This window comes from Kogia breviceps, chromosome 12 (genome assembly GCF_026419965.1).
Source record: "Kogia breviceps isolate mKogBre1 chromosome 12, mKogBre1 haplotype 1, whole genome shotgun sequence".
Classification (NCBI taxonomy): Eukaryota; Metazoa; Chordata; class Mammalia; order Artiodactyla; family Physeteridae; genus Kogia; species Kogia breviceps.
Genome location: NC_081321.1, coordinates 11,046,507 through 11,059,396, shown reverse-complemented (window position 1 = coordinate 11,059,396; position 12,890 = coordinate 11,046,507). Strand labels below are relative to the sequence as shown.

Below are 12,890 nucleotides of genomic sequence, written 5' to 3'. Positions count from 1 at the left end.
ATTAAAAATAGCATTTATTTAGTTATTAAAAGAGTATGATTGCACTTAGCATATCTACATACCATTTAATATATCCACGCATGGATTCAGTTATGTTCTACAACATCTTGAAGGTCTCTTATGGTAACAATGGTTATTTCTGGATAGTATGATTTTGGGGGTGATTTTCTACTTCTTTGTATTCTTTCAACTACTTGAATTATTTACAATGAACACGATTGGCAACTACACACACACACACACACACAATTCCAGTTTGTAATGTGTTTGGGGCTTACACTGATGGTTCATCTACTAGTTCTGCATTAGAAGCTTTAGCTTAGGCCTGAAGTCAGGCTAAGGGACCAGAGGATGACAAGACCTCTCCCCAGGACTATTCCTGCCCAGCAAGCAATTACTGTGGATACTTAAGTGCGAAATATCCTCTGTCCTTTCTGATCCATGAAGCAGTCAGCATAAGGGAGACTGGCTCTCTCTCTCTCTTTTTTTTTTTTTTTTTTTTTTTTTTTGCCACTTTTCAGACAAAGGAAACACTCCCATAGAATATAGGCTACACACTGAAGATATCACACAATAGGTGTCAGGCTCCAATGTAGCTACTTCACTTCTCTGGGTACAGTGCGTCAAGAGCTACAGGTGTGCCTGCAAATGCTTCCCTAATTGAGAGAGCAATGCTGGCCTATATGTGCTAAGTAGGAGGACGGAGACAACTTGCCTAAGTTCTGTAGACAAGTTCCCAAAGAGCTATTACAAAAGGAGCCTGGGGCTTCCCTGGTGGCGAAGTGGTTGAGAGTCCGCCTGCCGATGCAGGGGACGCGGGTTCGTGCCCCGGTCTGGGAGGATCCCACATGCCGCGGAGCGACTGGGCCCGTGAGCCATGGCCGCTGAGCCTGCGCGTCCGGAGCCTGTGCTCCGCAACGGGAGAGGCCACAGCAGTGAGAAGCCCGCGTATCACACACACACACACACACACACACACACACACACACACACAGGAGCCTGGCTTGGACCCTCTTCAATAACTCCAATTAGGTAAGAGTGGCAAAGTAGGAATTCAACTTAAGTCTCTGTAAGAAGGAAATATAGGTACAGGTATAGATAGACACAGATCTTTTCATTAACTCCTTCCATGGGTAACACGTGAGACCTGAACACCTCAGTGCCACAAAATTCCATGTAATTGGATTTCTATAAAATTCCATATAATCTACCTGGACTATACCTTCCACATCGCAGGCTTTAAAAACTTCCTGCATGCCAAGATACTGCAATCTCTCCCTCTCAGACCTCTTTCCTGAACTTCAGACCCAAATGTTCATCTACTTACTAGCTATTCTGTACCAAATTCAGCAGGTACAAATAAATCCAACATACACTGTCCCAACTTGTTCTTTCTCTTCATTCACTCAACAACTGTTTTTTGGATACCCACTATGTGCCAGGCATGATTGTAGAGCCTGGAAATACAGAGATGCATATGCTATATTCCTACATTCAGGAAGGTCAAATTTTCATGGAGAAGACTGAGAAATAAAAACGAATACAATGCAAAGGCGATGATAGATCACAGGGAGCTGAGACATAGAATCGGGTCATCTAAAGCAGGTCGTGTGTTTGCGGGGGCAGGAGACAGATTAGTGATCGGGAAAGTCACAGAGGAAACAGTGTTTGAGCTTTCTCCAAGAATTTGCAGGACTACTCCTGCACAGCAAGGCAATTCTTACCTCTGCCGCAGACCCAGCTGCTCCGGTCAGCGTGGCCCACAACTCGCGTCTGCAGTAGCTTTCCAGGTCAGCCGGCCATGGAAACTGCCTCCCCGGCTACATCTCTTCCATCAAGGACACGCTGAAGACTGTTCACTTAGTCCAGGTCCCTGTCTGCTCTATGCGGTGGTTTTCTGGAGGCCACCTGGTATCTTGCTAAGAACACCTAGGTTTCAAAGGAAAAAAATAACGTAGGTGTTTCCTGCTCCTCTAATCAAAAGTTTGTTAGTCTTTGGGAAATGATTTCACCTCTCTGAAACTCACCTCCTCGTCTCTGAAAGGCTAATAATTTTAAATACTAGTGCTTTCCTCAAGGGAGGGTTTAAAACACCAAACGAGATGAGCGATGTGAAAGGAACAGCACGAATATTAATCATCTTTGTTAGGTTTTGAGGATGAGGGACGATGACTTCAAGCGTTATAAATGCTGATCTTGTAAGGACAGTGTGAGGCTTTTGAAACTTTCTCAGATATACAGATATGAATTTCAGTTGAATTCACTATTTATGTCTCTTCTAGCATCTCAGTTTCCAATCCGGTCTGGATTTCATTCCAACCATTTACTAGCCTTGGACAAGTTATTCTAAGTTTCCTCTCGGGTATCACGGGGATCATTAAACATGTCTCTAAGGGACGTTGTGAGGATGGTTTGAAGTATGGAATAGAAAATATCACCTCGTAATGCTTTCACACGCAAGGTTTTGACCAAGGAAAGAGGTCCTTCTGTGGGAACCTGGAGACCGGGAACCGAGCAGGGGCGAAGGGAAGCCTGTCTCCGGGGCAGCGCGAAGGCGGATATTCGGATGCTCTCACTCACCAGCCGGGGGCGGCCTCGCGGGAAGAGCCGGTCGCCGGCCCCGGTAGGGGGCGCCCGAGCGCCGCACTGCAGCTTCCTGGCGGCCTCTCCGGGCTGAGCTCGCGTCCTGCCGCAGTCCCTCGGCGGCTAGTCTGAGCGAGTGGCGGCGAGGAGATCCTGGCCGCTCCGCCAGCACTTGCCGCAGCTGCCACCACTCCCACCCACGATCGCAGCCCAGCAGCTGGGAAACGCCTCCCCCCGCCCCGCAGACTGGGCTGCGCAGCGTGGGAGGGTCAGCGGTCCCGGAGGACCGATTCCGAACTTGCGAGGAGACCGCGGCTCTCCCGGGCCTGGAGAGTATGAACAGGTGAGTGTCACGCACGTGCCCAGGTGGCTCTTTCGGGATTGCTTCCTGCAGACCCTTTCGAGCCCCTGAACGCTCGGCCTCTGGGGCGGTCCTCCTGGTCACTGGGTCCTCCCAGGCGGGGGGTTGTGGGTCACCGAGAGGGAGATGCGAGCGCCGGCGTCCAGAGCTTGACAGCGCCCTCCGTCCGAGCTGAGACCGAGAATGCCCTTTTGACTTAGGCTGCATTTGCTCCCTAGGTCGAGAGCAAGTGACCTGCAGTCCACAATGGGCTTGTTTATCATTCCAGGATACCTGTTGCTTTCCGAGCAATGGTATAGCCGGGGATGCGTGCTGCGTTGTGATAAGATAAGGGAGAATTTCTGACCATGAGACCAGGAAAACTTGATTTCAGAGCTAGAGAAGGAGCGGCCCAAAGAGAATCTCATTCCCACGATCAGACTAGATTCTTTGCTTCCCTAAACACCTGCACTTTATTTTGATGAGACCATAAATATAGAAGTTACAAAACTATTACCGTCTAAAGATGCTTGTTTTTTTTTCCCAAAAGGAAATAGAAAGCATGGACCTTGATAAGTGTAATAGTCTTGGGATTGATTTATTATGGATAAATTATTATTTTTAAATAAATACGAAAATCGGGTTATCAGTGAACTAAATGTCATAGGCCTATTGAATTGTAAGCTCCTTGAAGGTGACCATTTAGCATAAATGCGGGTTGAATCAATGCATGCATTAATGTAACACAGAATTTGGAGTCTTGCTTTTTTCTTTTCGTCTTCTTTCTAAGCTTTCTTTTGGTACCTTTATGTTTAGGAAAAACCTTTAATCTCTTAAATACCTAAGTGTGATTTTAGCTTTAGGAGTGATTAGAGCTGAGAAGTTTTTGTCCTAATAAAGCACTGTCCACGTAAAAAGTGAATGACAGCTTCAAGACCCAGCCAGAATATTTCTGCACAACAACATGAAAAAAAATGTTTTCTCCGATCCGTGTTATGGAAGGTCTTGGCTCATGAATTATTTTGACCATCAGAGACTTGGCAACAGGTCCCTTATTAAAACAATTTACACATTTATCTTTGTTTTCTATCTTTATCAAATGTAACTTTTCACATTTTCATGTGAGAAAATGTTGAAGGATATATGTCAGTTTTGTGTCTTCCTTTAAGGGATTTTTCTAAACATAACCTAAGATTTACAATAACTAGCTGCATCTTTATTAGGTTATGTATGAAAAATTTCACCTACACAATTTTTCTTTCTTATGTGAAATTCCTATGCCTCTGAGGCCGTTTGGGAGTTACTGAAAAATTTAACTTAACAAATGTTTTGGGTTTTTTTTTTAAACCACATTCGATGGCTTACTTTCTTGAGGCATAAATCAGATAGTGAATTATTTGGATTTTTATGTGCATGGGAATGAACAGTTCTGTATGAAATAACAGATTGTTGTTTATACAAGCTCCAGACACTTGAATGTTCTATGTTTCAAAGAAATGCTTGCCATTCTTATTCGGAATTTATTTAGTTAATACATCTCAATAGATTATGCTTCTGTGATGCTTCTGTGATGAACCACTGAGCCTTGAGCATAGAGGCCTTTTCTTTTTTTCTTTTCTTTCTGATTTTCAAATTTTTTTAGATTGTATCTTTTTCTTTTTTTAACATCTTTATTGAAGTATAATTGCTTTACAATGGTGTGTTAGTTTCTGCTTCACAACAAAGTGAATCAGCTATACATATACATATATCTGCATATCTCCTCCCTCTTGCATCTCCCTCCCACCCTCCCTATCCCACCCCTCTAGGTGGTCACAAAGCACGGAGCTGATCTCCCTGTGCTATGCGGCTGCTTCCCACTAGCTATCTATTTTACATTTGGTAGTGTATGTGTGTCCATGCCACCCTCTCACTTCTGTCCCAGCTTACCCAAGGCCTTTTCGTAATGAACGCATATAAAATGACAAATAATGAAATTCTTTTTATCTTTAGCCAAATGTGTGGGACTGGACAAATTACAGATGTAAAAGCTTCTGGTTTTTGTATTATTAATGATTACTAGGGAGTTTGTTCATTATTGGGATGAAGTAAACAACAGCCAGTGTTATTGTTGACCTTTCTGTCCTTCGGAGGAAGCTCTGGCACTGTGGAAATCAGCAAATAACAAAATTTGTGAGGTACAGGTCCATAGCTTAGATGTGTAATGAAGGAGACAATTACACGTTAACGTCTTTGTAGAAACACTTTTTCAGAAGGACTTTTACTTTTTCCTTTCTCTGGCAAAGCTCTTTTTGAAAATTTGTAGATGCCCAAACTCTGGCAGGAACAGTTCATGTGTTTAGATAACAGACTTGAAGGTGACGTCTTGTAGTTAGGTTGAAAACATTGATAGCAGAAGTTCAGACTAGGGGAGCCTGCAATTCATGTGAAAAATGGGAGCCTTAATATGAGCATGCTGAAATATAACTACAGTGCCAGATGAAGAAGAGGAAGAATCGTATGAAACTTTTGCTGGGTCATTTGTCAGGTCATATCTCAAGGGGCGAATGCAGAGGATGCCACATTTTTAGAGTGATTAAAATGGCAAATACCAGAGAAGAGAGCTGCACATGGTCAGGAGGGAAGGTGAGGGTCAAAAAAACATAAACAAGAACAGATGCCCCATGAAGAACCAGGGAAGATGATTGGGTCTCATTTTCCTAGAAAGTAGACATCTAGAATGGGGCAAAGGTTCCTAATAGCTGCCTGGCTACTTGAAGGGCTCTGAGTGAAGGAAAAGAAAAAGTTGATAAAATGCTCCTCCTCCCCCCATACCTGGAAGTGATAAGTTAGACCCAGGATGGTTGTTAGATGGTTGTCTGATCAAAAAGGAAGGCTGGATGGATTTTTCTGTTGACTCCAAGGCTTTTTCCAATTTTACATTTCCATGGTAAGGAAATGTAAGGACCTAGGTTTCCTTCCTAAAGCACCCAACTATATAAAATGGGCTTACATTGTATATAATGTCATTTCCCAAGTGTCAGGACAGTACCATAAACTAATTTACTTGAGGTTGTCATAGAAGAGGAATCAGAAGTCAGCACATGGCATTTATCTTTTGTGTACCAGGGCATTGCGCCCAAAAAAATATAAAAATATTATCTAGATGTTATATATCAATTTTGGATCATGGGTATCTGTCACGTGACTCAGCCATGTGATCTAGTGTGAATGGAGATAAAATTTAAACCTTGGAATGCAAACTCAATCGTATTACAATGGGATACACTAATATGAATGTGTATTATTCAGCCCAAAGGGAAAAAAGAGTTCCAAATGTGACTCTCCCCATGTGTGTATGTATATTGGATGTTTACAGACATACGGTAAATACGTGTATTCACGGGCAAGTATTTGTTATCAATTACTGACAAAAAACATTCTTTGAGGAAATACTTTTGAAAATGCTATCTTGTGTAAAAATGCACTTTTTAGAACCAAACAGATCTACGTGCAAGTCCTGGATCTATCACTTTTTAGCTGAATGGTTTACAGTATATTGCTAGAACCCTCTCGCAGGGTTGTGGTGAAGATCAACAAGGAAGATGTTGATCGAGTGAATGGTGCTGGCACATAGGAGATGCTTTAATAACTATGAGTTTCTTCCTCCAGTCAGTTTTGAATTCCCAAATCTCTTTTGTTGAAGGATTGCTGATTTGCAATGATATGGTGAAACCAAGGGCTGGAACCAAAAAGATCTTCTCAGCTCTTTAGTTTGAACCACAGTGAATTGTCTACCAGCAGCCGGCATGGCTAAAAGTTCAGAGGTCAAACTGGCAATATTTGGGAGAGCAGGCGTGGGCAAGTCAGGTAAGATTTTTGTGGTGGTTGTTTGTGTGTGTGTGTGTGTGTGTGTGTGTGTGTGTGTGTGTGTGTGTGTGTGTGTGTGTGTCTCCTGTTCTCCTGTGTTGCTCTTTTAGATGAAGCCTCTTTCTCTTTATCTGAAATTTTCATTTTGCATAACCAGGTTTTATGTCCTCTTTTTCTTCTTTATGGTAAAGAAGATCTGCTGGTAATACACAAGGCAATGGATACATCACAGGTCTTGGTATTCTGAGGAAGGATGTTCAACTTCCAAAGAAATCAGATTGTAGAAATTAAAAAATACATTTGCTCTTTTTTTCTCTGTATGAGATCTTGAGGAGCCAATGTAATATCTCATCAGTCTTGATATTTTCAGCAACTGGCTCAATGTCAAGCATGTGTTGGGTGCTGAATAAACGCTTGCCGAGGGAATATATCTTTACAAGGAACAGAATTGTATTATCACCCAACACGTCTAAAGTTGGGGAGGACTGGTGAAAACTGGGGCGTGTGTGCCCTCAAGTAAGATAGCTATTGCCAGAACCTCTGGGGTGAATTTAAATGATCCAGTTGTAGCCCACGTTGGTAATTGAGCGGCTTTTGTATTTCACACCTCAGTAAAGGTTTGCAGACCTTTAAGATGAAGGGTGAAATGGTGGATGTGAAAATGTATCTAATCCGATTTGAGACATGGATCTCAGATTTTATAATTAAATGTTAAGTACATGTTGCTGAAATATCAGGGCAACATGGTTTTTCAGATAACGTTGCTTTGATCTCTCACTGGAGGAAAGACTCGTAATTGACTTTGCCCATTGAGCTCTTGGTTCTCAGGAAAGGACTCAGACACCTAGTAGGTGTGTGTTTGTAGAGGGAAACCCATTCGGATCATCCAGTACAACACATAATCTTAAACAAACATGCATGAGCAGCTTTTAATTCTGTGACCAACCTCTCTTTCCAAACCGGCTCTCTGGTATAATTTCAGCAGTAAATCTTCCCTATTCTAAGTTCTAAGTCTCTCTCTCTCTCTCTCTCTCTCTTTTCTTTCTATTTTCTCAAGAGGGCTCTTTTCTGTCATCACCCTTTTCTCCTGCTTGCTGCTTGCTCTGGCCTCTGGCAGAAACCAAGCAAAAAAAAACATAGATAGTTGACAAGGCTAAGAAACTGCCAGCCTTCAGGAGATCGAAGATCGTTAATCTCCTCCCTCTTAATCTCCTCAGTGTTTTCTGATGGCGTGAGAACAAACAATTTCTGTAGCTGGTGGAAGGCCCTGGAGAATGAGGAAACTGTTCCAGTGAGTGGAGGATCAAGGCGATGCCGTGTGTGGGAAGACATGTTCTAACAAGAGCTGGTCTAAATTTTTCACGACCGAGGGATCTAGACTTAGAGCTCAGTGTTTAACATTCATGCATGCAAAATTTAACACAGGCAATGAGGGAAGGGGAATTTTTAACCTTATATCATTTACCAAAATAAACTCTGCATCATTGGAAAAGTGAAACATAGAAATAAAAATCCAGTGGAGAGAACCACCTAACTCTATGTACCGTATACCCACCCTTTTTCATCTGTATTATCTCAGAGCAAACCGGGTATCTCTTCCTGTCAAGGCTGATCCATCAGTTAGACCTCAGTTAGGCCTCAGTTTCCTTTGTCTTTCCCCAAGTTGTTTCAATTGTTTCTTCAAGGATTCTTCTCATTCTCTACTGACCTTTTCCCCTTGAGCATTTCTTTGTCCACTACTCCATCTTTTTCTTTTCTCCAAGATTATTGAACCTGGGCTCTGCCCTCACTGTCTTCACTTTTTTGGACTTCCCATTCATTGGTGAAACATGGCAATCTTCCACTGTGATCATGCTGCTGAGACTGCTTTTGTGAGGGTCACCGCAGATCAATAACCAACCAATCTAATGAATCTTTCTCAGTTCTGGTCTTCTTAGAACTCTTGTTACCGTTCAACATAACCACTTAAGCTTTCCTAAAACTCCTTCCTTCCCAGGCTCCCATGACATCACACTTCTTGGCTTTCCTGCCACCTCTCCATTGACCCGAAGCAGCCATCTTCATGTGCTGCTTTTTATTGGCCTACCTCTCTCAAAGATTGGGGCTCTCAGGTTCTACATACCATCCTCTTGTCCTCTCACTGCAGACCCTCTCCCTAGGGGAAAGCCCTCACGCCCAGAGCTGAAGATGACACCTGCACACAGAGTCCACGTTCTGTTGACCTTGGTTTTAATTTATGGAAAGTGCAGAAGTTGAACTTGTTCATTTAGGTCCTTTCCAACTCTAAAACCCGATGACTCTTGATTAATGACTCTTCTTTGGACTGGTTTTCCTGTCCACCTTATATACATTCTACCATGAGTGTTTATTTTCATTTAGGTGAAAATGACAGTGATAGACCACATGCCTTTAAACAATTGCCTTTTTGTCTGTCATCTATAAACAGACAGTGTTTTCCTCTTTCAGTTTTCCTGAGACCTTGCAACCACACCTCCCGTTTATAAAGTAGACCGGTTTGACTTATGCATGGGAGACAGTTCTGAGACCTTTTCCCATAGTTCAGTGAAAACATCCATAGAGTACTTCATATCTTATCTCTCAACTTTGAAACCAGACTGTGAATTCATGTTTATACTAGTTCTTAATTAATATGGACATCTCTGCCTAATCATTGTATCCCACCTTCGCCTTCCTATTGTACAGATTCAATTTGTCTTATAAGTAACTTTTGTTTTTTTAAGTCTGCAAGAAATTATACCTGCTGGAATGTAACTACGGCTCCTCACTTACTCAAATGCCTCCTTCAAATGGTCATGATCCACCCCTGGGCTCAAACAATCCATTTCTCACCAAACATTCCTGAGAAGGGGTGGCAGCTTGAGATCTTGGAGTGGTAGAAACTGAGCATCTCTGATTTGAACCTGGGTCTGTGTGAACTGCTTCAGAGGCTTCAGGCCTTACCTGGCCCTTCTGCTTTCCTGCACACTCAATACCAATTTGGAATTTGGGGTAAATAAGACCATATTGGTCATTTGCTAATGGAGTCAAGAACAGGAGACCTGGAGTCACACTATTAGGTCTGACTCCCAGTTCTACACTTTATTAGCTGTGTGAATTTAGCAACTTTAACAAGGAACTTAAATTTTCAATTTCTGCAATTATATGAAGGATGTAATAGTGCCTATTTCAAAGAGTTGTTGTTAGGACTGACTGAGTTATTGCATGTAAGTCTCTTAGAACAGTACCCGGCACATAGTAAGTGCTCAAGCATACTAGCTTATATTATTACGATTTTTCAAGGTATGCTCTTCTTCATTTGTAAGTTGTCTAGTGAAACCATACAATCAAAGATATATCTACATTCAAGTGGATATTTGGGTTTTCAGTAAAAGTAAGAAAGTTTATAAGAAAAAGATTTGTCTTGCTGCTCAGCACACCCTAAACACACACACACACACACACACACACACACACACACACACACACACTTTCTCTGTCTTTCTCTTTCTCTTAAATCCAGAGTCTGGTTTACGTCAATTACAGCTTGACCGCTGCTGATCATAACAATACTTCTCCTGGCTAATATCTTGGAAATCTTGGAAAAACAGCCAGAAGTATTATGGTGTCATCAATAAATTAACACGGTTTAATTTGAAAGTGCTTCTGGTACGTGGTAGATGGTTTCCTAAGCCCAGGTAACAGATAAGCCTTCTATGTTTAAAACAGAACTTAACGTTAACCAGAAGTCTTTGGTTGACAGGTTGACATTAGAAGCGTCAACACAGGCGAAATTTAATAATGTGTTAATTACAAAACATGTCGGGTATGTGTACATGTGTATGTATGTTGCAGTATTTACAGGGTCTTTTGTATCAGGAGGATTCTTCTTCCTTCTGTCTAGTTTTGGCAATTCTCGCAGTTCTGTCTTCAAGTGAGCTTCCTGGCTTGGCGAGCTTGATGGTTCAGCATGGGGAACACTGTGTGGAATCTTCAAAGTGGAGAGCCAAGTTTACCCAGCCCTTTGCTTCTTCTCTTTCCCCAGCAGAGTAAACGTTTCCCTTCTCTGGCTAAGGGTAAGGCAGCCAGTAATAACGTGGCATGTAGGGCATAGATTTCCTTACTCATGTGTGTCAGCCTGTAATGTGGCAGGCTCCAGGTGATGAAAGTGCAATAAGACCTGGCCATAAAACCTAGAACGCCCACCATATTTATGTAAATGCTTCCTGGATTCACATTATTCAAATGTGTAGTAAGTGGGAGGAGTTGAGAGAAAAACAACTGAAATTTTCAGTTGCATTTCACAGTTGACGTTCTCATTTTAGGACTGAGATATCGTGTGCCATAGCTAAATATATTTCTTGAAAGGGATAGTCTCAAAGTTAATGGAGTAATGCTATTCTCTGATTCAAAAGCCAATTGATGCACTCGTCCGTGAAGGCTTAAGTTCATAGACTCAGATTGCTGGGCTATGAATCGGGTGCCAAACACAAACAAGCATGTGATACAGTTTCCCTTAGCACAAAGAGATTTAGTTTTTCGTCCTTTTTCTTGTTCTTGTTTGCTTTTCCCCCTCTCTCTCAATTATTAAAAGTTTTTAAAAGTCTTTTTCATTTTATTTTCAAGTGGGACAGGCAGGGACAATTCTGATTTTAAATGTGACTTTTCCAATGAGCCCCAGATACTGCTTTAACATATATGTTTCTTTATGGCTGAGTTATGTTTATGAGATCTCATATATATTAAATAAAGACAATATCAGTAGCATATTAGGTAGGTCAATTTCCTTATGCTATAGAGCTCAGCTTTGTGTTTTAGAACTTTTTCTTTACCCAAGTAGCTATACCAGTTCGTTCCCTTCATTTATACTTCATGGTGTAGTATGATGCTTCTTAAACATTGTCTTCAAAGTACTTCTAAAAGAAGGAGGAGAAAGATCTAGGGGATTGGGTCCTGCAAGCATCTCATTAAAATCATGTAATTATTTTGCATGTTTTATTACTTATAGAAATATAGGCAAATTTTAACATTGATCCACAATATGTCTATGGTTGCTTGAATATAAAAACAGTTTTGTCCCCAAATCAGTAACTAAAATGGACCCTTCAGGAAGACATAGAAAATTGATCTGTGGCTTCAATAATGCGTAGGCTTTGGGTCCAGTTTCAGGACCACAAGCAGAGGAAAGAGGAAATAGCCTCAGCTGTGTGCATCACATGAATGTGAGCGCTGGCAATGGTCCTGTACCTCACTTTTTACCTACTTAAGTTGCCAAGCAGCTCTTCAAGTTCTCGTTTATTCTTGTTCTAAGATTATACAGTATAATATTAATGGTAATTTTTCTTTAAATATTTGTTTAGGTAAAAAGAGGGACAGGTTGTGTTTCAGGCGGGTACAGAAGTTCCACAGCTCCTGGAAACGTGTGTGTGTGTGTGTGTGTGTGTGTGTGTGTGTGTGTGTGTGTGAAGAAGTCTTTCCTAAGTGGTTGTTGAAATTTAAAGATTACCGGAAATCAGGTCCATTGGTTCCTGTGTAGATGGTGGTTAGAGAAGTAACTGTTTTTTAATGGAATGGGCCAAAGGGAAGAAGGTGGCATTGAGACAAGTTTGGATAATTCTGGAAAAATAGCTGTTCTCTTGTCATAAAATACACTGATGTGCTTACCTGTGGCTTTCAAGCATTTATACCTTCCTTCATCTGCAAACACAGAAAAGCAAAAAGAGACAAACAGCCGAAATGAGTTTATTTTCCTTTGATTCTTCCACCTCAAGAGGAATAAAAGGGTGTTTTCAAACTGCAGGTGTACACCTATGGATATGTACAAAAAGTTAGACTTCTGTGCAAGGCTTAAGTCACACAGACTTTTCATGCATGCCCAGGAAGTTAAGCCAAGATGAGGAATCGTGCTTATAAGGGCTTAGAAAAAGAAAGGGAAAGGAAAGAAAGAAGAGGAAAGAAAAATTAAAAGAATCAAAATCAGTTGTTTATTGGTGGGTAAACATTTTTGTAGGCTGGCAATGGCCAATTCTTAAGCTTTTCTCCCAAGAAAAATATAATTAGGAAAGAAACAATACCGGAAAACAAAACAAAATCAAGAACTGTTTTTCAAAGTCAAAAGGAC

The 12,890-nt window shown here is 41.5% G+C and overlaps 1 protein-coding gene across 1 annotated transcript in view; it reads left to right on the top strand.

The window, feature by feature from the left end:
• Positions 1-2,697: 2,697 nt before the first annotated feature.
• ARHGDIB (Rho GDP dissociation inhibitor beta) overlaps positions 2,698-12,890 on the top strand; it is a 230,487-nt gene continuing 220,294 nt past the window's right edge. The window contains exons 1-2 of the mRNA XM_067008761.1: positions 2,698-2,926; positions 6,609-6,772. Of these exons, the coding sequence (XP_066864862.1) occupies positions 6,712-6,772 (61 nt within the window). The 5' untranslated portion in view covers positions 2,698-2,926; positions 6,609-6,711. The remainder of the gene's footprint in view (positions 2,927-6,608; positions 6,773-12,890) is intronic.